Source organism: Drosophila kikkawai, chromosome 3R, assembly GCF_030179895.1.
Source record: "Drosophila kikkawai strain 14028-0561.14 chromosome 3R, DkikHiC1v2, whole genome shotgun sequence".
Classification (NCBI taxonomy): domain Eukaryota; kingdom Metazoa; phylum Arthropoda; class Insecta; order Diptera; family Drosophilidae; genus Drosophila; species Drosophila kikkawai.
In genome coordinates, this window is record NC_091731.1 from 21,221,596 (window position 1) to 21,246,018 (window position 24,423).

The 24,423-nt window shown below is 37.4% G+C and overlaps 1 protein-coding gene across 2 annotated transcripts in view; it reads right to left on the minus strand.

Annotated features, from left to right (window-relative positions):
- Positions 1-3,935: 3,935 nt before the first annotated feature.
- LOC108085744 (uncharacterized) overlaps positions 3,936-24,423 on the minus strand; it is a 32,061-nt gene continuing 11,573 nt past the window's right edge. For both annotated transcript variants that reach the window (XM_070287313.1, XM_041774408.2), the window contains exons 3-4: positions 6,151-6,208; positions 3,936-5,968 (exon numbers count right to left, since the gene is read on the minus strand). In XM_070287313.1, coding sequence (XP_070143414.1) covers positions 5,823-5,968; positions 6,151-6,208 — 204 coding nt within the window. In that variant the 3' untranslated portion in view covers positions 3,936-5,822. The remainder of the gene's footprint in view (positions 5,969-6,150; positions 6,209-24,423) is intronic.

The window sequence follows — 24,423 nt, forward strand, 5'->3', positions numbered from 1 at the left end:
TTATTGCATTGCGGCTAGAAATTTGTAATTTGTGTAGCTTTTACTTACAGATTTTTGGGAATTTAACTTTCCATTAATTTAATTAACAATATACTCAGAAATTCCATGGTTTTATAGCCTTTAAAGGTTCTTTATTAATTTTTGAATATTTTATTTATCATGTAAAGCTTAATTAAAAATATATCCCTACCTAGAATCCTCTATCAAGCTCTTGTTATTTATAATTCCAAGTAAACTGCAGCTAAATTAAAGTTCTAAGAATAAATCCTACAATAGAGATGAACCAACTAATTTACAATTTCCCAGTATTTCCCAACATTGTTTTTAAGGGGAAAACTCAATGCGTTGTTCATTATGCAACGAACCGGGAAACATACAATGATATGGCCACTGAAGAGCTCTCTCTTTCTCCCTCTCAGTTCAAAGGAATACACATAAGAGGTCGCCACTTCTTGGCCAACGTGGCGTATGCGGATCATCGCACGGAGTGATGGCCACGATTTGATTAATTAACAGTTTCCCGGATGCCTCGTCTCGGCTTGTTCGTGCCTTAATGGGTCTTGTCTAAATGATTTTATTCTTGGCGGCCTGCTCGCTCTTTTGCGGTCTGTGAATACGGACAAATGTTGGTCCGGCGGCATATGCTGCGTATGCGTAATGTATATTTGAATAATTAATACAGAGAGAAGGTCAGAGGTCGCTGAAATGATATTTTAAGAAATGTAGCCAGCATCAGATCAGAGACAGAGCGAGTGTGGGCTTAATGTGCTGGCCAATTTTCCATTTTAACACGTGGCATGCCGTGGAAAAGTCAAGTCCAAGTCAACAGACCAAAGCCGAAAAGCAGAAAATGGAAATGAATTAAATTAAAATATGAATTGCACTGTGCAATGGCGACAGCGACAGGCAGTTCCAGCGATATGGCGCGAGAAATGCAAGGAAGTCTGCCTGAGTCCTGGCAACTCCTTGCCATTGTCGTTTCGTTGTTAATGACATGAAAAGGATAAAGCTGCTGGCTGCCGACTTTCGCCGCCTGCAACTGACGCTGATACGGCCCAGCTGAAAGCCAACAAGCAATTAAGAAGGCAGCTAAAGGCCATCTCAGAATTTGGACGGGATCGGCGGATGGGATGGGATGGCTTGGAGGTGTGAATCGGCAGCTGTGCTAGCCGAACAGCTGCATCGACTGGCTGACTCCCGGGAGCAATGCTCACTTATAGCCCGACTTGTGCCACAAAAGAAACTTAATTGTTTTTCCCTTCATACCCCGAGTGTTTGCAGTGAGAGCTGTTAATTGCTAAACGGTTGGATAACTATGATAATGGCCATTGCTTAAATGTGCCAGACAAATCAATAAAATACAGAAGCACTCGGCGCATTCAAGGACTATTTTTGGGTAGAAATCTTTACGAAAGGCCATACTTAATATTTAACTCCAAACTTACTTATATGAAATTTGCTAATAATAAATATTATTAAGAAAAGGAATGCCACAAAAGGCATTAGAGATTTTATATCACTTAAATATACTTTACTTTAAAAAACGTTTTCTCGTACAAAATAAAATTAATTTCATGGAATTTGTTCTATTTTATTAAGTGATTAAAAAAATGCGTTTAATACATTTTCTAGATATATTTTTCTTACCTTTCTGACTGCAGTAATAATCAATTCTAAGAAATAAAACAGATAATAATAAACTGGAATTTAGTAGAATTTAATTACATTTTCTTTGAAATACTGCAGATTTTTAATCAATTACTAAATGCCATTAGCTTTATTACCTGCTCTTTCGATTACACTTTTCACCTGGCTTTTGTTTGCCTGCAGCTAGATTAATTTCCATTGCAAAAGTTTTGCCATCAGTCAGGAAAAGGAATTGCAAATCGCCTCGAGCAATCGATGGACACCATGTTCTATTTACGAGCTTTGTGTCAGATGTCCATTAATTAGATGAGCTGCACTTGGCATGGTTTTCATATTTGCTGGCATTTTGCCTCTTCCGTTTGAAGAGTGAAGGGTGTGAATGTTGCAGGCGATTGCAGCAAATCGTTGACATTTCTCATCATTTCAAACTCAACACATGCTCCTTGAGCCCGTTGCATTTGTTGGTCAACAAGCTCTTGGCAGCAGAAATGGCGTTCATTAGGGTCTTGTTTTCTTTGGCAGACCTGGCTTTTGCCTGAGATTGGCTTAATTCGGTTTCAGCTTGACTTGGTCCTGTTGGAGCCTGGCATTTATTATGCTGCTGCTGCTGCTGCTGCCCTCAAGGACATGAAAGCTGGCGACTTCTGCAGGCAAAACGCCCACAAAAATGTTGCTCGGCATCCGGAGGATGTGTTGTGTGTTTGTCTTTGCCTCTTTGCTTTGTATGGCCAGCCACACAAAGTGTCATAAATTAATTCTGTGTGTGGGTGTGCCTTTTGTTCAGTGTGCTGATTGTGATGGCAAAAATTGTCAACATTAATTCATTCTCAGTTGGGTTAAAGTAGAAAATTAATTAAGAAAATGTTTGAAGACGATGTAAATAGAGAAATTGGGGTATTTCAATTTATAATAAAGAGGGGTATTTGTGATAAAACAAAATTACACAAACTTAAGATTTTCAATCGAAAACCTTTAAGAAACCTCTCAGACATCTGGGAATACTCACTTAAATATACAGTGGCTTCGCTACCAACTAAATGAAATCGAATATATATAGTACTTTCGTAGGAAAACTGCATTGAAGAGTAAACGATTCGAGCGGAGCCGATGATGCGAATGATGCTCAAGTGGATTCTAGTGGCAATGCCACTGAAAGCGAGTCCTGCATCCTGCCAGGCCTGATGAACCGTGCCGAGAATGCCTCAAAGCGGCCAGAAATCCTTGAAGCGATTTTATGGCTTTGACTGTGGCAACTGTCTTTCCCCTTGGTCTTGTTGGGGGGGGAAATACCTCCAAAATGGTTGGCAGCAGCAATTTAAATAGTCAGTTGTGGCCTTGCTAATGGAGCAGGACTATTACGTCCTTTTAATCAAGACCATTGCAATTTGAGGCGCGACTTTAGATTAATCCATTTGACAGCGCCAAGGCTGCATTTATTTTGATATTTATGGCCGGCTCCTTTTTCACTCGCTGTGCCGCGTAATTGCGCAAAATCCTTTGCTGACACAAACATACAGCCGCACAGACGTGCTTTCAATTGTTACATCACGAACTTGTTTGTTAAGCTTTTCGCCCTAAGCCCGCTCCTGCGCCGCCATCACGTTTTCCTGGCCTTTCCCGGGCATTTTCCGAGCAACTTTTTCACTGTTTGTCCCAACGATATGTAAAATGCGTGGCTTATCCGGATTACCGTATGCTGTAAAGCGTACAAACATTAGCACAGTTCTCTCCCTTTATTTTCTATTTACTGGATTTTTCTATTTCGGGAAGGGCCAACGCAAAAAAAAAAACAGCTGATTTTAAGCTTTAAAGAGCTAGAAATTGGTTTTAAATTGAACAGAAATAATAAAACCATAAATAAATATTATATACAGCCAATGCAGAAGGTGTATCAAGTTAATTTATAAAATAATAATAAATTCTACATTTTGTGTTAACCAAAATGGCGTCCTTCAATATTTTCCCCTCTTTATATATTTTTGCAAATAAAATATCCTTACTATAAATAATATTTTCAACAGTTTCTGGCTAGTTTCCGTGGTCTTGGGCAAAGAAAAGCCCTCAATACGGGCAATAAACTCCTGGGGAGACAAATATTTATGGCCCTGCTGAACTCCCCAAATATTTCTCAGCTCGGGGGCTTAGCCAGGCTATTACTCTTTTTTGCTCCAGTTTGTCAAAGAGGTCCTTCTTCAACTGCTCTGCTAGTTGCCGGGGAGTGGCTCTTGAGCAATGGCGTCTCATTAATTCAATTGTTTTGGCAAACGAGGAATAAAAACGAAATTGGCCTTGTTTTTTGCTTGTTTTATTGAAGTTTATTACTAAAATTTAAATTAAAATGTTATTTGGAAATACATATACCATATACATACAATTATTATTAGTGTTGTGTAATCGCAATTGGAATTTCCCTTCCGACTTTTCTATATATCATATTTTTCTTTTGTTCGCTCGTTTGGATGAGAATGTAAAATGAAATAATTGCATTAAATGTAGCCAAAGCAGACACAATGGTTGACATTTTAATTGGCAAAATGTCGGATATAATTTATTTTGTCGTAGTAATACAATTAAATGAAAATGCGATTTACTCATTTTATCAAGTGGGAAATGTTAATCAAATGCAAATTATTCGATAGTGGGCATTAAATACGAGTACACAAGCTGCTTTGGTTTTTGAGGAACTAACATTTAACATTTTTTATATGTTTAATCGTTTTTCTTTTTGCATATTTCACACGTTTTTTTTTCGCTTTAATATAGTGAAAGCCCTTAGACCTAGACTCTAATTTCTTGTATATATATATATCGTATGCATTGTTTCTTCTTATATGCTTTTGTAAGTATTAATCTTTAAAATATTATTATTGTAAATAATTAAAAATGGAATCGCGTAAGTGCTCTATATAAGAAAATCGTTAAGAACTTCCATGGTAATACACTTGGGTTCACTAAACTCTCGATAATTCTAAATAATTCTATTAATTAGTTTCTTCTTTTTCTGTTACCTACGCTATGCCGAATGGTTTTAACTCTATCCGAGCTAGACTTTGCTACAAATACGTTTTGTTTCGTGAATATCAATTGATTTATATCGTGTTGCGGTTTTTTAGTTTTAATATTTAATTTAGAATCTCATGAACAGTGGAGTGAAAATTTGTTCGATTTTCGTTTTGTGTTCGTCGTTACTATTATTCATAATTCGTACTGCCTTAAGGTTACACACATGTTCGCATGTGTTAATAAACATTTTTCTTAATTTGTTTCGTTCAAGGAAAACATTATTAGGTTATTAGCTTAAGGAACAACATATAATCTGGGGGGTACCAGCAAATATTACATTCTCAAAGTGCAAAATCACAGACCCCAAAATAAACTCACTGTGACTTTGACATTTGCGTAATATTTGTGGACCTATTAAGGTGGAAATGATAAAGCAAAACACTAAGTGAAGCCGGTTTTTATTTTTCTTCAAGCATCGCTGGATATTTGGATCCTATTTAATTTCTACGTTCTTCGTTTTTTAATCTTAGGTGTACATTAGTATGTCCATGAAATGCATTCAACACGAATTCGGTGATATTTATATATTTGGTTTCCCCATTTTTTATTTAATATGATTGCGATTCTTATGTACTTTTGACAGCTGGCATTATATCTCTTACAAAAACACTAATCTCCTTTGTGTTTTTTGTTTCTCTCTTCATTTTTAATATTTATTTTAACACGATTTAAGTAGTAATTTGGCATTGCAATTGTTATTTTCTTGTGAATATGAATTAGTTAAGCTGCTGGGCGACCTTTCACCCCTATCGTTATCGTTTTTCGTTTGTGTTTTGTTTCTTTTCTTGGGAAGACAGTCAGAAATACAAAGCCCAAAGTATTAACAGTAAATATATGGCAAAATATACATACATTTAAATGTGTATAATTTATAAATATTACACAAAAAACAAGTTCAAATGCTAAATTTGTCGAGTAACTTTTCTATATCGCTTTTTTTAGTTTGATTAGGTCCCGTTCACAGAATTTTGTTTGTTATATATCATTTTTGTAACCAAATAATAAATGCTAAATGTGGAAAAGTTTATACATTTTTCTTTGCTAAAATTATTACAAAAAATAAATTAGAAAAACTAAAAATGGTAGAGTGAATATATGTTTTCTGGGCTCCCTTAACGCCGCGTATTCCAGAAGTGGACGAATGTGGGCCAGGCCATCGAAACCAAGGGCAGGGCCAACAGGACGAGGGAGTAGGCCAACTGGTTGCCCGAGTTACAGCCGTCCTCGGTGCAGCAGTATGTTTGGGTCTCCCAAATTTCTATAGAAATAATTAGAGCAATATTTAATTATTATTTCATAATTTATTGAAATTGTGCAAAGGTCAAATATCAATTTATTTTGCGGTGGGCAAATAATAATGCCCAATTACATGGCTCAATTAGCTTATTATTTTGATTTTGTGGTTAACCTAAAAGCCTGATAAATAATGCTTTCACTTACCTTTCTCCTGACACTCGGTGGCACAGTCGCGAACAGTCGACAGCTCACTGACGTATTTCTGTAAAACAGAAAGAACAAATATTAATATAATATATATTAAATGACGCACTTGGTTCTATGTTTATAAAAAGTTCATTAAATATCAAACAGTTGAAACTGACAGAGCCGCATAAAAATCTATTGGTCAACAGGGCGTATGAATGCTATTAAGTTTTTGTTGTAAATCCTGCAACGATTTATATAAATACATATATATCACATCACATGTAGCGAAACTCATTCATATATTAAATATGAAATTATTTCTGTTATAAAAACTATAAATATTTGACTTGGCCAGCATAAACCTCCACGGCGTATACGCAATAAAAAGATTAAAATCAAAACAAAAATTGTACACAGCAAAATATTGATATAAAAGTTGTTTTGGTTTAATTTCCAGTTGCCTAAAAGATTATCCACAAACATGTAACATTTCAATTTACTTGGTGTTTGTGTAATTAATTTTCCATTTAATTTGTTGTGATAAATTCCCTGAATAAATGCAATTATTTTCTGATATTTAATAATTTATAGAAAACAGCATTTACCTATTTTTCGTCCCATTCAGAATAATACTTCTGACAGAAAACAAACTTAAAATAGCCACAAGTCAAGACAAAACCAAAACCACAGACATTTATGGGACTAAACATAAAAAATTTTACGAGAGTAATTCGGACTCTGTGAAAGAGGATTAAAAATCACAAGAAACAAAACAAAGGCTGCATGGGGGGAGGCCATAAAGTTGGCCATCTCTTTCAATATGAGCGCTTATCCTGATAAGTAGGTCATAAGTAGGTTATCTCGCTGACCCAAGCAGATTTCAATCGGGCCAGTGGAAAACCCTGAAATAGCTTTCCATCTACCAGCTACCCAGCTTTGATGTCTAGGTAATTCCGTAAGTAGACTCTAAAGGAATTATTTATTTCACACACACTCCGCTCCGTTTTGGTTTATTGTAGTCTAAACCACTTTTGATGCTCTTTTAACGACGGCTTCGTGAGTACAACTTGGGGTCCAGAAATACATAAACATAAAACACATCGTACACAAGTTGCACACAAGCTGCTTTTTAGCATATAGTCTGGTATAGTCTGGTATATACATATACAAGGGGCAGGCGTTAAAGTTTACGACAACATGAGGAGGGGACACTAAACACACAGATAACATACGGATAGCAAGGACATAAACTGCAAACGAACGACCCCTGCTCCACTGTAAGTCCTCGCAAGGAAATTGAAAAATGAGACGCCCCCAAGTAGGCCACACATTTCAGCAGCGCCAACGCCTTGCGGTCCATTAAGCAAATAATAAACATGTTCAATAATTACCCAGGGGTGCGAACTCCAGCCGCAGCGCCATAACAATGCACCTGCCACTGGCAACCTGCAACCCAGCAAAACTGAAACCCATGCAACCTGCAACTATCAGCACAGCAATGTGTTCCGCCCGGGGATAGGCAATACAAAACACGTGTTCACAACAGGCGGCCGCAAGGATACTGGCTAGAGCAGAGCGGCTCCTGGCGGAAGGCAGTCAGCCGAGGCGGCTTATGGGGCACTTAAACCGCTTAATCGATTGAGTCGGGCGTCGGGAGTGGGGAATGGGCCAATGTGCAACAATCCGAGTCCAGAGAGCCCCGGCTAAGCCATTCCGCAGCACTTAACGACTTTGCGTGCTCACCGCCAGTTTGTAGCGGCGTTTGCCTGCATTGCCAGGACATCTGCAGCTGGCAGCTGCACCATTGGCAGCTCATTGTTTATGTAACAGGTCCTTGCGATGGTGACCGCTTTAATGGATACTACATAAAAGTGTTTATATAGAACCAGTGATACCAACAAAAGAACCAGTAGAACGATTTTCAATTTAAATTAAAAAGGATTCAATTAAAATAAATTCACTTAAAAGGGTTTCAATTAAAAACAAAACAGTTAACAAAGAAAATAATTGTTTGCATTTTTATATAAAATTAATTGACTTTTATTTCTTTCAGTGGATCATCCTCCTCCTAGTTGTTGTCTTATTAAAATGAGATGACACCTAGCTCAGGCAATATATATTTATACTATATATATGTGGCATCCCATCATGCTCGCTCTGCGTTTTCCCTGGCATTGTTTGTGCATAATTTGTGGCGCTTATATTCTCGGTGTCGAGTAAGTAAACCCATGAAAACAACCCTCCCAGCAGAGCCCCCCAAGAGGGGCGTCGAAAGGGTAAGCTCATTATGTTATGCGATGCCACAAATGCGTTTGGCCCTGTCTAGTCCTGGCCCAAATGTGTGGAAGTGGGGCTAAGTAATGTGGCTAATATAGATAATGTGAGGATAATCACAAGGGACAAACACAAGATGGGTCATAACAACCAAATATGTTGAGAAGGAACTTAGTAGTTGGTGAAATTTGCCTGCAGTAAGTAAGGAATTATTTAATAATTAAAATAAATAATTAAAATAAATTTAGATACACAAATTAAAGTTTCTTTAAAGGTTTTCCTTCTATTAAATTGTAAATATTTAATATTTCCCTTAAAATACCTCACTAAAAACCTTTTTCAAACAAAAATAACTTATGCAATCAGCTGATTTACCACCAAAATGCCAGCAAACTTAATTTCCTTTTAGCCTTTCCGTAAGCCTCATCCTCGACCATCTTCAGTGACTCACTTGCAGAGATTTATGCATCTGGCCTAGTTTAAAAATGTGTAATGCGAAAAGAAAAAAAAGAAATGTGCCCACTGGGTGGGTGGGCCTGGGCCTGGACCATGGTCTGTCGAGCACGTCGGCCAAAATGCAGCTCGGCATGTTATTTGGTTGTTAGGGCAAAAAGTTGCGGGGCCCCCAAAAAGAAGAAAACACGAAAAACGTTGAGCGGAGCAATAATCTTGAGACAGGCGGCAAAGGAAAAGTTCCTGCTCCCAGTAGTTGTAGTTGTTGTAGTTGTTGCTGTTGTTGCTGTGGCTGTGCTACTTTCACTTAAGCCAGTTATATCATCTCAGCTTAGTTGTGATTTGAACAAGCGAAATAACCCTAACCCCTTGCTTTTACCAGCCCCCAACTTGGCCAACTTAGGCAGACAGCAACTGATGACGACGTTGATGATTTCAATTTTGCATGCGAGTGACAGCAAAATGAGGAAAAAGGGACCTAAGAAAAAAAAGTAAAAGACGCAAGTTGCAGGATAAAAAAAAGAGCTAAAAGTGGTAATGACAGGAAAAGTACTGCCAATGGAAAAGCGAGGAAAATATAAAAAATGGCACTGGAGAAGACTAGCAAAAAGGGAGAGGAGTATGAAATACCCTAAGAGACAATTACTTTGCATAATATTAATATGTTCTAAGTTAAGTTTTAAAAGCAAAAATTAATAATATATAAAAATAATAAATATATAATAAAAGATATATATTTTGTTCCAATTCTTTTTAATTTTTCAGCCTCTCCAACTATTTCCTTAAATATTTCAAAACTCCAACAATATGTAAACCAAAACTTCTAGCAAAGAGTTTTTATGGCACATCTTGTGACGGTGTTCAAGTATTATTTATGGGACTCTTTCCCTCCATAATACCCCCATCAAGGGTATAAAAATGAAGATGGAATCGAGCAAACGAGCCACAACGTCATCAGTGGCAATGGCAACGTGTTTGTGTGAGTTGCAGGCAGCATTCACATCATCCTGGCATCGTCCTTAAGCCATTTATGAAAATTTCAAGTGTTCGGGGCCAGAGGGCACTGAGGGCAAGATGTCGGCATCTTAATCTCGAGAGGAAGATGATGATTTGCCTCAAATCATGTGTGCTTCTTGGATGTGCCTGCAGATGGGGCTCTGAAGCCATGCTCTTGTCCTTAATGGCGGAAAAGCTTGGCCTAATGCAAGCTTTTCCTTATGCATTCGCTGGAATGATGCACAATTTTGTACAATTTTTCACAATTTCTATATAAAAACTCAATTGGGATTGGCTGCAGGATAATGGCGTCTAGCCTGGAAATCACGTAGTCCAAACCAAATATAAAAACTAGATTTGCTTTTTAAATAGAGCAAAATATTTATAGAATTATTAAATTGTTCTGCTTAAACAACGATTTGTCCTTGTTAACATTTCTTTAGTAAGCTCTATTAATCCTTTTCTGTCTGCCTGTCATTAAAATCATCAACAAATCTGGTCACGAACTCGATTGTGAAATCCACTTCAGCATTTTGGAGGCGCCACAGTTGCGACATTAATTACAAAATCGTGACTTATCAAACGGCAAGCGGCATCTGCACTGAAATAATTCAATACGGATGCGATTTAAAGTCACAAACAAATGAATTATTCAAAGGATCTGCCCCCCAAAAACTCTTTAATTCAATTTCAAAATGAAATTTCTGCCGTATAATGAAAGAAAGTGAGAAAAGTCAGTCATGTGAATGCAAAAGAAATGCAAAAAAAAAGACAAAAAAAGTCAAGGGAAACTGAAACGTTTGGAAAATGATCAGGAAAAAGAGCCAAGTCAAGGAGACGGAGAGGAACTTTTTGGGTCCCATATGCATTTGCCTTCAATTATTAAAGCCAAATTGTGCCCAGGTGTTTTGACAGGCGCAAAGCCATCGCCTAGCATCCAATCCCAATACCATTCCCCGGAAGCCTTGAGCTCTCGCTTCAGTTGCCACATTGAATGGGCACAGAAAGTTACTCTACATCATAGTGTGCTCCATTATCAAAATGCAATTTCATCAATGCCGGGGCTTTGAGACCTCAAAAAATCCGTCCAGCCAACAACAACGAAACCAAAAAAAAAAAAATGTTAAAATGTCTGAAATTTGATTTTGCCTCTAAGAGTGAACGATGCACTCTGCCGTGCAGGCATCAGCTTTCAACAGTGGCTCAGTGCAAATCCCGAGACCCCGGGGAAGCTACACTCAAAGAAAAGTTCTAAAAATTGGTTATTGAGGGATTCAATGAATATTAATTATTTTCTATGTTTTCTATGTTATTTATTTGTAAGTTATGTTTCTATTTATGCTTCAATTTATATTCTTTATTTAAGTTCCCAGCACATACACCAAAAAATACTATTTTTATATCATTTTCGAGTTTATTATAATGTATTACAAAATACTTTTCAGTGCATTCCCCTCACAAGTCCCATTTAAAGTCCAATCCCAGCCAGAAGCCAGCAGCAGACAGGCCAAGGAGCACAAAGCAGGCTGCAAGCAAACACTTTTTGGTAGTGCAATTTGTCGTTTGCCTGCTAACCAAGGCAACACCATTCGTCCTTTTTTGGCCAACAATTTTTATATAAAACGGCGCAACATCCATCAGAAAAATGTGTGTGCATATATTTAGAACCATTTTGTGGGGTATATATCGCCACACAAGGCGTATACGTAATGCAATTAAAAACAAATCTAAATCATCTTTGATTGTCACGAAAAAGCTTTTACAATAAAAAGGCAATATAAATTGGCCAGCAACTTTTATATAAACATAAAAAGACAAATTTCATGACACTTTTATTGCTTTTTAAACATGATTTGCCATTTTTTTCGCATATTTATATATATATATTTTAAAATAAACAAAGCTCGTAAAAGGTTAAGCCTAGCTTTCAAGTAAATATGCACTCTCATCATTATATTTTTATCACCATATTGTCCTACGCTCAATTACCCAATTGAAGCATTAAATTGTAATAATAAAAATAAATTGATATTAAAAAACAAAAAAAAAGGTGAGAGCTCTTCACTGAGGCGAGGCTTAAAATAGAATTTAATGGAACCATTTTGTGACAAGTCTGACAGGATGAAATTATTTCCAGCACAAAATCAAAGGATTCCATCTAAATGTCACATCAGCGTGGCTGGCTCCAACTCATCTGGGGCAATATTCAATTGGCGGCCCAAGAGATTGCCCTCATCATTGTCACGGCTCACCTTTTGGCCAGGCAGTTGACCCACATCCACAACGCACAATTGCCACATAGACAGAAAAGGGCAAATGCTGATAAGTTTGCAATACAACAGACGTGCCACAAGCATCTGGGCCGCATCTTAAGACTTAAGACCATGGCTAAATGGCAGGCAGAGCCAACACAAAGATAGCCCGGCTATGAGCTGAAATGCAAATGTCCGATTCGGTTTGGAGGAACGATTTGTGTGTCAGGCAATAATTTGCTAAACGACTTCTGATAGTCGAACGTGGCCAAAAACCCACAAATGTGGGCTAATGGCTAACGACAAACGACATGCGACAAACGGGTAACAGCAATTGCATTTTCTGATATTTTGCACGTAGAGATGGCAAAAAAATTGTCATCGGGCTTCGATACTGAAATCGATGTTAAATATAGATTTTCTTTAAATATTTTGTCAATATTTTTACCAGAAAAATTGATAGATCATGTAGTTTTTATGTTAATACTTGAGTATTGTGATATTAGGAATAAATTGGCTAATGTTAATATCGAGTCAATATTTTCTAAAAAATTTTAATTTTTCATTTCTTCTATAAAAATTTTAATAACTACAATTCATAGATTTCCTATTTTTATAGTAAAGGATTGATTTATTTATCCAAATCTTAGCAATATTTAATATTTATATATCTTTATATCGAAAAATATCACCCCTAGAATTATCCTCTTGACAAAAATCCATAACAACAACACCATAACGGTCAGCATCAACCGACAGCCGGAAGCCGGATGTATTGTCATTTATTTACAAAGACTAAAGCTGCGACTGTCCAACACACTTAGTGTTCGGGCCATTGTGAGTGTGGATGCTTCAAAGGATCATTCCAATGGCCACGTGGCAAACAATGGCATCTGCAGTTGCAACTGCAACAGTGGCAGTGGGAAAAACAACACACAATAACACAAACACATAGCTGTCGCAGGAAGCAAATGCAATGGCAGATAATCAAGTGTGCAGGCGATAAAAACTACATACTTTCCTTCCGCCGTTCACATGCTTGCACATATCTTTTCCGAAACTATGTATTATCGATTGGCAAGCTACCACGATTGGACTCCATATTTATTACAAAAAGAGGCCTTATTTGGCTTTTAAAACTTGCAGTGGGAGGAAAATCCTGTAAGTTTCAGCAGCAAACCACAAAATAATATTGTTGTTGTCTTGTTTTTAGAAAATATTACAAAACTATCTACTTATAAGATAAGTTTAAAACGGAATTGATCTTTGATTGGTCTATATATTTGTACTTTAAGAACATAAAAAAAGCTATAAAGATGCATCTTATCTATGGAAATAAGTTTATTGCTTGTCTTTCCAGGCACGTTATGAATCCCGCAGCGCTGTGTAGTGGTCCTGTTCAACGAGGGACCTTACATCTCCTTGGAATGGCTACATGGTTGCCTCTTGTGCAACGGCAGCTGTTGGCATGTCAACATGTAATTGACACCGAAAACGACAGCTCCGGGGGAATGCCTGGGAGAACTCGGAGTGCCCTCAATGAAGGCATGGGAATTGCGTTTGGTTGCCTTTTGGGTGCTCGGAGTAAGCCATTAGGGTTTTCCCGGATGCTTTTGCTCCCCTTGTCAGAGTCAAACTGCATAGTTGAGCTCATATGTCTGAGAACATGATGATGCAATATAGCTTGGAGGTTATTTTTTAGCTCGTAAATTCATAATGACAAAGTAGAGGAAAGTCTGGGGGCAGAGGAAATGATTATAGTTGCAGTTTTGAATATGATATAGGAAACAATTAAGTTTAAATAATATCGAATTTCAAATAAATTATAATAAATAAAATATAATAAATTTGTGCGGAATTTGAATCGAACTTATTTGAATTTATCTTTATATAAATAATTTCAAAATAATTATTACACCAATATCTCATTCCTTTTTATTATATGAAAACTTAGTTTCTGTGGCTGTCCCTTTTCTTTCTTTTCTTTGCGAAATTCCTCCCCGATTCATTAGTAAAAATAGTTTTCTGAATTCCAATTGAATGGCTAAATTTGGCAGCCGTTAAATATTCATAGATAGCAACGTACGAATTCAATAAGGACAGTTTTAGCCCCATAAACTTCACGTCGCCAAGTTTGCCTACGTGAGCGAAAACTACGAACTTTGCTTGCATTAATTTGCGTTAATTTCGAGAGCTGGGAAAAGTTGAACGTATTCCCTGGCCAGCCGGCGGAGGCGATGGTCTCAGCAGGAGCACGCCACCCAAGTCTTGAGCTGGTCGGGGTCCGGCCGGCACCTACTGTAATTAAATTTGATAAATGACTGCACTCCGACCCCTGGACCAGCCCAAGCCACTGAAACGCCTCCTGGCAGAGTCTGGCTGACTGGGTAACAGTCTGGCGGCTGGCCAGCTGGCGAGCTGATTCCAATTCTGAGAAACTGCTCAAGTGTAAATGATCTGCGATTGGCTGGAATTCGATTCGATTGGGCCAATTTCATCGGACTGTTGAACCACCGAGCACGTTGACAATTATGCTGTAGCCAAGTCCTGCTTTATGAGAGGCTTTTGTTAAGCGGTGTGTGTAGGGGGGAGACCTCTAATTTATGGCTGCTAATTTATCCAAAGCAACTGCACAGGCAGCCCAAAGAAACCTTTGGCAAATTAATTTGCAACAAAACTTGATTAATGTCGGTGTTTATGCGGCTTGGCTCGGCTGTTCGGTGCGGGTATGGGAGCGTTTTTCCACATGAATACCGAAAAGGAGAGGAATCGGTAATTAATTACACATGGAACGCCGCAAAGTATGCAGAGAAGCCAGCAAAGACTTGCGTATTGCGTATACGCAATGTGACCCAGCTCAAAGGCATGAGCTCAATGCGGGCCCAATGTCCACATGTAGTAGTACTTACGCGCAGCAAAACCATTTAAATTTCAAACAGATTTATGGCTCTTAATTGTTTTTTAATTGCGGCATTAAACGAAGGGATTTTCCACAGCTCTACCTGGTTAACATGTAAATTGCACAAGGACTCTGATTCCGAAACCCAAAAGCAATAAATAAATGCCAATGCAGCATACAGCAGCCGTAATTGAAGATTAGTTAGGAAAATGCTCGGCTGACACATCGATAAATTTCACCCAAAACATATTTTGGCCCAGGCAATATTGGTTTTTACACATATGCAGCATTTTATTTGCTCGCCGTTATCTTAATGTTTATTTTCAATAACATTTTAGTGCAAAGTGCATGTGCAATTATTCATGTGTTTGTTTATTAAATAACAAGCGAAATATTTGTAAACTGCCATTGTTATATAACAGAGCCCTTTGTTTGCATTCTCGCATCATTTCTCATCCAAAATGTAGTGTGTAAAAATATTTCCATCAAATTTGCATAAGCGAAACACAAATATAGACTTTAAATGGGCATTATCACACCCTTGGGCAACTGACACATATCGAGGTAATCAATCAATTAGGCCATCAATCACCTCATGGGACTAAGGTTGCAGGGAACTATGGAATTCGTTTGCCCTTTCTCTTTTTGGGGAATGACTGATTGATTGATGCTGCATTGCATTAAATGAAATTAAAGTGTTAATTTGGCCAAAGAATCCGAGGATTTCCAGCAGCTGGCTTGGAAGGAAATTACCAAACAATCGACAACTTTTCCGGTCGCAGCGGTTGCCCTTCTTAACTTTTCAAGTGGCACAAAATGCCGAGCGACCCCGAGGTTTTGCTTTTTCGCCGAAACTTTCACCACCATTTTCTGTTTCTGTTTTAAGAAAATGTTCTAATGAAATTTTCGCGACATCTTTGCAGGTATTTTTTGGCTATTTATAGTTCTTGTTGTTTTGGGAAACCTACACTTTTCATTAGAGGTGAAAAACTTTTGGAAGTATGTCCCACAGAAAAAGGGGTGAAAGTTGCACTTTTGCCAACAATCCTTTCTCGCTAATTAATTTAGTTTGTTTCCCTGGTTTTTGAGGGTGACATATCGGGTTTTGATACACGGAGAAAAATTAACTTAGGCAATGTTTATTTTTAATATATAAATACAAAAGAATTTAAGTGTTAATAAAGAAAATAACTTAGATTTTTGATATTTCTAGAGGGCATGAATTAATGTTTAAAAGTAAAAAATACTATAATTTATTTATATATTTAAAAATAATATAATATATTTAAAAATAATAGTAATTATGAAACATAGAATATTTATACAATAACTGTGTACAATAACTATAATTTGTGCAATATTTATTTACTTTATATCGTTATTATAATTCAAATATACATAAACACCCCAACACCATTTTACTGCGTGAAACTCTTCTGCTTTCCCTTCGCTCGAAATTTAATTTCCCATTTAATTGCCACAATTCAAAAAGTTTAAATTGTCATAGATTAGCTGAAAACGCATACTTTAAGGGGATACCCCTTGACAAATGGCACAGCCTCTGACAAACTCAACAAAAATAAAACACAAATATGAGATGGCAAGATGAGAGTGACATTCGAGCGTTAAAATTAACGAGTGTCACAATTTACGTGTGTGATTTACGACATCAAATTTTCAACTCCAGCTGGCGGCCATTTTTTTCAGGCTTTTCTTTTTCCCCTTCTCCCCTTTTCTTCCCCCGGGTATTCGTTATTGTATTTTTTGTTTTTGCTGTTTTTTTTTTCTTTTTACCCTCCATTAACCGGTCTGGGCACAAGGTCGCGTGGAAAAACATGGAAAACCACTCGGTAATTACTATACACAAGCATTTGTTCGCCGCAGTTTTATTACTTCATACTGTTGCTGTTATTGCCTGTCGTTTGTCAGCCGTACAGCGTCCTGCGTGGTCCTGTGAAGCGAAGCGAAAGTCCTTGCTGCTTGTCGCTGGGCTCGTTAAAATTAATTAACCTTGCATAAATTTTTTCATTAACCAGAAATATGAATGCGTATAAAGAATGGCCTCTACAAAATGCGCTTGATCATTAATTATGTGCTTCAAGGAAAGCCCCCTAGCCTTACCCCTCATTAACGTTGAGTTATAACCATTATCAGCTATACATAGGTGCACAATGGGCTTAAACTGTTTTGGCCAGCTTTGCCACAATTAGCCGGCTTATTTGGCCAGGTCAAGCTGCTGGTGGTTTTAGTTAATTCCGGTCGTAACCGCATCCGCAATCTGCATTGGGATTTGCATTTGCATATGCATCCAAGGGAGGTAATGTGGTATCTGGATCTTGCCACGTTCGACGGTTCCATGTCAGGGCCGTAAAATGCCAACCTCCTAAGATTTTATGGCATTATTATTCGCATATACTCAAGGCACTTGAATGTGGCAATTTATTGTAATTGCACAATTTATGCTGCACACTCTTTAGGTGCCATTCACCATAAACTTGTCAAATACGTGCAGGATTCTCCTTGGAAAATACACTCCTCCAGAGGCTGTGTGACTGAGAGGCCGTGAGGCACAAAAAAGACAAACGATATCACGCTCAAAATACTGTCAGGCAGTTGACACTTAAGCGATTCCAAATTCCATATGCATGTCGCAAATTTCACTTCACATATGCCTACAGTGGGAGTCACAGTGGAGTCAACAAGAATTTATCAAATTCAAAATTTTGGAAAATATTCATAAAGAGAAATTTAAGAGATTGCAAGGCAGTAGTTAAAACAATAATATATAATTTACTTTAGGGATATAAGTTAATAATATTGAAAAATATATCGACCTTAATATAGAACTTTTTCTAAATTGATATCTCGAAAGTGGAAATATTTTAACGCTGTATTCATATACGTCTTTATTCTTATTCTATATTATAAGCCTATCGTAAACTTTGACTTATCGATATATATTAAAGTTATTATCAACAAGGTCGATATATTTAACAGATTATCGAAACTTTTTTATATACTTAATTTTATTGTTTTCTCTATATTTTGTCAAACCCCAAAATATATTATATCGATTTATATATCGATTTAAATATCGATTTTTTCTAAAATCTCTAGTTTTTTTGTTATGTTTAGATATTTTAAAAACAGGTTAAGTTTAGTGAATATTTATTTGTTCACCTCAAAAAATAATAGTATCCCAAATTAAACCCTAATGAGTACCCACTGTACCCAGAACGGCTGTCAATTATTCTTGTTGCAATTGCCAAGTCAAAGACAAGGAACACACAATGCCATTGTTTGCCACAGCCGCCATTCAAATAATGTGCTTCTAAGCGTTTGTGTGAGCGCGTAAATCATTTCCAAATGGAAATGGGTACAGAGACATGTGAAAAGTTTATCAAACCCTAACCTATATACAACTAGATATATCTAAGGGTACACCCAAAAATTCTGTGAATAACTCACATGCACTCGCAACCGAGTTATTTTTGCTATTTCCCCCCTACTAACTCTACGAAATTTAGTTGCTCGAATTTAGTTCTTTTTTTCCAACATCTCCCCCACATTTTTCCGTGTGTTTTCCAGTTTCGTTTTCCTTGCTGGCGTCTGCTGTTTTCGCCTTGTTTTTTCTCTTTTTTTCCAGAGCATTGCATTTCTATTATCTGTTGTATTTCTTTTACATTTTTGCCAGTAGCAGCAGAGCCTGCTCAGCGTTTTGTTCAACTGCAGCAGCCGCTTAGCTTGGCTTTCTGCTGCCGGGCAAATCTTTGAAATATTTTAATGTGCTTTGCCTAGATTTATGAAGAGCGCACTCTCCGCGCTACTCTGTTACTCGCTTCCACTTAAAATCCTGCATTAGCTGTTTGCCGCCTGCGAATAATGCTCTGTTTTATATGCTTAAATCTCGTCCTGCTGCCGGCTGCGGTTTGACTTTTGAGCCGACTAACGACTGGTGAGGGGGAGGGAGGGCGCACTCTAAGCGGTGGGCTGTGGGTGGTGGGCGTGGTCGTAGCTGCCATTAAGTGGCTTTGGCTTGCAGCTGATAAACGATGCCAGTTGGCCTGGCCATAAACATTTGCGCCTGCGATTTGGCCAAACAATGAAATATGATAATCGCCCGCTCGTTGTTGAGGTCCATAAATCCCATCGACTGCATATATAAACTCGTTGAGAATGTATTCCTTTCGCCACTTAAAAGGCACGGAAATCCACTTAAAAAATTAATGACTTGACAGTAAATGTATGGTATCAGTTTAGGTTACTATTTAGTAAGAGAACTTAGAGTAAAAACTATAGATTTTATTACAGTTTCGTCATATTCGTCATTGTAACAAAGTATTTTTAATCCTCTACAAAAACTTTCTCTTCCACTTGCAAATTTCCTGGTAATTTTTAAACTTATCTAAACAGCCACAAATATTATTTTTTCATTTATTCTGTCAATGTCCCCCACAAAGCAAATAACAAAGTTAGACAAAACAGCATGAAAACTAAATTAAATAATAAAAATAAATTTGGTTTACCTAGCGTATAATTATTTAATCAAATTGAATTAGTTTCTGCGGTTGCAAATAATAACATTCATTTGCCCAACTTGGTAACGAAAATATTTAAACTAATTAACCACTGCCAGGCGAACAAAAAGGTAAATGTCCAAAAGTACAAATTCCCTTTCCCAGCGAAATGATGGATGAAAGCCCGGAAAATGCCAAGCGGGCAATGAAATGAAAAGCTCAGCCCTAACAGATGATCCTGGCTGTGGAAACCCTGCTCCAAACCGGGAAGTGAACGAATTTCTCAACGACTTATGGCAACCGAGGAGGAGAAAGGCATTAGCAGATCTGACACAACGACGACGGGCTAAAGTGCCCCCTGGAACCAGGTGAGATGGAGCTATTGCAGCCACGTAAGCACAAATTCCGCGCCATAAATCACGGGTAAACAATTTTTTTTCGTCTCTCCACACTGCCGGATAAAACAGAGCTAGCTGGAAAAAAAAACACCCGCTCCAACTACAACAGTTGCGTAACTGGTCAGGACAGGGCCAAGAACGAGGTCAGGTCCGAAAAAAAAAGAGGCAAAAATAAAACCGAAACTGGGCCGTAAAAAGAAGAAAATAGAAAGAGAATACTGCGAATTCCAACGACACAAATCAACAGCGGCTAAATTGAACGTCAACATGACTTTGATTGTTCCCTGCAAGTGCGAGTCTATGGTCGTTCCTCAGCTGGATGCATATCAGCATCGGTCGCTGAAAAGGCAAACAATCCGGCGCCCAGATCCCAACCAGATACTATTTTAGATATCAGGCACCGGGCAGAAGGCACACCAGGCACCAGAGTCATCTGGCAACTGCCAGAGCCACTCATCGGCACACGTGCCATGCCACATGCAGCCAGTAAAGTCGGGAAAAACTAAAGAAATGCATTCTAAAAAATACTATTTAATTTTCTTTATCGATTCTTAAATACCAAAAAAATAATAATAAAGCAAATAAATTACATAACAATTGATGCTCTACCTTAAATTAAAGATAATTCCTAATTATTTTCTATAAATTATTATTTCTATAACTCTGAAATCTGTTTTTTTAAATATCTTAGTAAACTATTTTCTTTTTAGTTAACTTAAGGGGGGATATACATGTAAACCAAAATTTGTTGGGCAAATTTTTTTTTTTGGTTTAAAAAAAAATTTATTATTTAAAGAATATAGTGTGTAAGTTTCATTATCGAATTCCAACTCTAAGTGCCTCAAATCAAGTATGCACGCAAGGTTCACAAGTGTTAACGTGGGCGCATCAAAAACTTTAAACGTCTTTTTCTCAGCTTCTAATTTTTGCATTTCTACCTATGCTCTGGACACGATTCACAAAAAACTATGTAACATATCGGAGTGAATCAAAAATTGTTATAATCAGCATGAAATTATCTTCTATTTGAACCTACATGGTTGTTATAAAACTGAGTATTACTATTTTTTAAGAGGGTGGGAAGTGAAAACTGATCACCTGAAAATGGCATTTTTTCCTTGAAATCAAAATTTATTTTTTTTGTCTTGATTTCTTTTTGGTTTTTTAGGTTCAAATAGAAGATAAAGGTGTAAGGAATACAAAAAAATTTAGTTTACGGATTTCAGACAGGAATTACGAGCTCTATCGTGTCCATAGCACGGCAAATCAAAGCTCGAGGCGCTACGGCATATGTTCCATAAGTCCGCCATTTTGTAAAATATTGTTTATAACTAATTTTTTTTATCATCTCTGATTCTACTTTTAACTATATCCAAAGTTTCACGACGATTGCTTGACTATTTCTTATAAAAAAAAATTCACGAAAAATGGCAAAATTTTGACCGCTTACATGTATATCCCCCCTTAACTTCAAAATTAATATTTTAAGACATTTCTTGGAGTGTCTCTTGCTCAAGATGACTTGTTAGCCCAGTCAAACACACATATTTGAAATTCCGGCGCACAATTCATAAGTCGGCCGACCACAGCCATCCTTGGTACCCAGGACCTGCTCTATGTACCTTCTGTTCACCCTTTCACATCCCTCAAATTTGCTTCAAATGAATGCTAAAAGCCAGTTGGCAGCTGCTTCCTTAAAGCCGAGTCCTGTAACGGACCCAGACCGGGCATTTAAAATACGAAAATATGCCAAAATGTCATTCACAAGCATGTGCAAAGTATGTCGTCGTCGTTTTCTGTAGCAGGACACCAAAAAAATATAAGGAAAACCAAGGATACAAAGAGGGATCCTGGATCTGTGGCCAAAAAACAACACCTTGACCAACAATAAATCTGCAGAGATTCCATTTCGAAAATTTAAAACAGAGCTAAGAGCAATTCGAAGAAGAACTGGGTTTGTGGAAATTCTCGTTCATTAAGTAAACTTTGAGGCTTCTAGGAAGATATTTGTATATTTTCTTTTCGTTGGAATTTTTGGGAAAGTAGTTTGTTGACATTTCTCAGCTGGTATGCATAGTAGGGATTTTAGGGCAGAATTTTTCAATTTTAAATGTTTATCTTAAATATACATATATCTTAATAATTCCTTAGTCTTACTGTTCATTTCCCTGAATACTTTGTTTAAAATCATCATCCCAACCTGTTCATGTTCATTGGAAACTACATACATACATATATGTATATCTAAACACACACCTCTGGCTGTTACCATGTTGATTTTGAATGAATCCAAAAGCCAGCAAAGGGGTAAAAGTGCAGCCATGCATTAGTAAGCGGGTTTACCTTTTCAAAAATTTTTCGACATTTACAAAATGCATTGCGAGTTGTTATGCATTTCGCGCTCTTGTCATGCTCTGGCGCCTATCGTTGGGTTCTGGGAATGTCACTAAAAGAGGGGGATTTTGGGTGGTGTTTTAGGTAGGGTTTTAGGGAGGATTTTTAGGGTGGTGCTTAGGGGTTCTACCTTTCACTGTAACTTTAATCGATTTTGTTGCGCTCAGTTTAGTCAGTTTTTCACTGGGGAAATGCATCTTAAAGTGTCTCTATTTACCAAATGCAGCCACACAGAAAGCGGTTACAGTGTCAAGTGCATTTAGTTCTGAAAACAAATTGCAGTAACAGAAGGGCAAACACAGAAAAAAAAATATTTAAAAATGTCAAGTAATTAAAAAGTTTAAGCAACCATTGCCAAAAAATGTTATGTTGGTTTTTGGGGAAGAATTATCATTTAAAAATATAAATGCACTAAAAGTAGGGTTTAATTATAATGATACAAAATAAAATGCATTTTAATAGCTAAAGATTTTTTACTTAAAACTTTAAGCAATTCATTAGTTTTTTCCTTTACTATCCACATAAATGATAAAATAAACTTAAGAAATCCCTTTACTAAAACCAAAACTAAAACCCTAAAAATCACAATAATCCTTTTAGGAAACTACAAAATCCCATCATTAAATGTTTTGCACTTAAGTAAATTTATTTCCGGACACCAAACCGTGTCCCGACCCAACTCATCTTGCATCCCCAGGTGGGCTGACCCCAGCGAATGGCATTAGGATAATAAGAATCCGTCCGCCAAGTGCCAAGTAACTGAAGGCTCCTCAGTCCGAGTCCAAGTCCAAGCTGAGAGCAATGGCAATTACAGTTTGCAGTTGTGGGAATGACTTTTTGAATAAGTTAAACAGCTTTAGTATGATTAATATTAATGGCTGTTACGCCTCGAGTTGCCATAAAGCGAAGACTTGCACTCCCATTACGCCTAATGAACCGCAGAGCCCCAAATGGCTCAATGGGCAAGACAATGCCCCAAATTGCAAGGCGACAGAGCTGTGAGATGAGATGGGCACATAAAAACTGCAACAGTATTTCCCATTTGCCCAAGATCCGTTTTTATGCGTTTTATTATGGGGCAATTCCCAACCCCAGGCATCTGCAAGGACCACACAGCTGTCCCCTCAGATAAAATGATGGCTTACATTGTCGATGGCTTCGTTTATGGCCCACATGGCCCACTTGAAGCCCATAGGCGGACGGACGTTGATCAAGCCTCGGAATTTATATCGATGTTGTGAGATTTTGCAACTTGTCACCGTTCTCTAAAGCTGAACCAAATTACATTATACACTTGGGTAAAATACTTGAAAATTGTTAAGGGACCAACATGGGTTTTGGTCCTGGTAAAGGACTCGCCCTTTTATTGTGGTTTTCTCTCGGTTTCTAACAAAAGTTTTCCCAAGAAATTTCATATTTTTCAGCTTCAGATTCCCTTTCAAGAGGTTGGCCAATTTATGTTTTAAGTTTGACCAAGTTGAGAAGTTATTACGTGGAAAGGTGAGGTGTATGTGCGTAATTCTAGAATTTTAACTTTTTAAAAATTTTAAGAATTATACATAATCTTTAAAAATATAATTCACTAGTTAAAATGCTGTTTCCATTTAATTTCCTTAATTTCCTTACACACTTAACTAGTTTGGGAAAGTATGTTGCCAACTTCGGCTTGCCAAACTTATTTGCATGCCACATGCAAAGCTCTATATATTGTTGTTTTCCGTTGTTGATGCTGTGTGTGTTTATTGATAACTTTGCTGAAAACTGAGTTTGGCAAATATTTTGATTTGCTCTCCCCGAGGGAGGAGAGAAACCAACAGCAACAAGCCGCTAGATTCTCATATTGTTTAGTTTAGTTTAGCTCTAAAGTTCGGCCTCAGAGTCTGACAACTTGATTGATGGTGGCAACAGTTTTCATTTTGTCTTTTCAGTTGATTAAAATAAATGACTCGTTGGAGAAGCTGACTGCAAATGCAGTCAGTAAGTAAGAAGGCCTTGTCAATTAATAACCCCGACAGTCGATATCGATGGCCAATATGCCATCGTTTCCGTGGGAAAAACCGGGAAATACTCTCGACGGAAGCCAGCAATTTGCCAAGGGCAAGTTG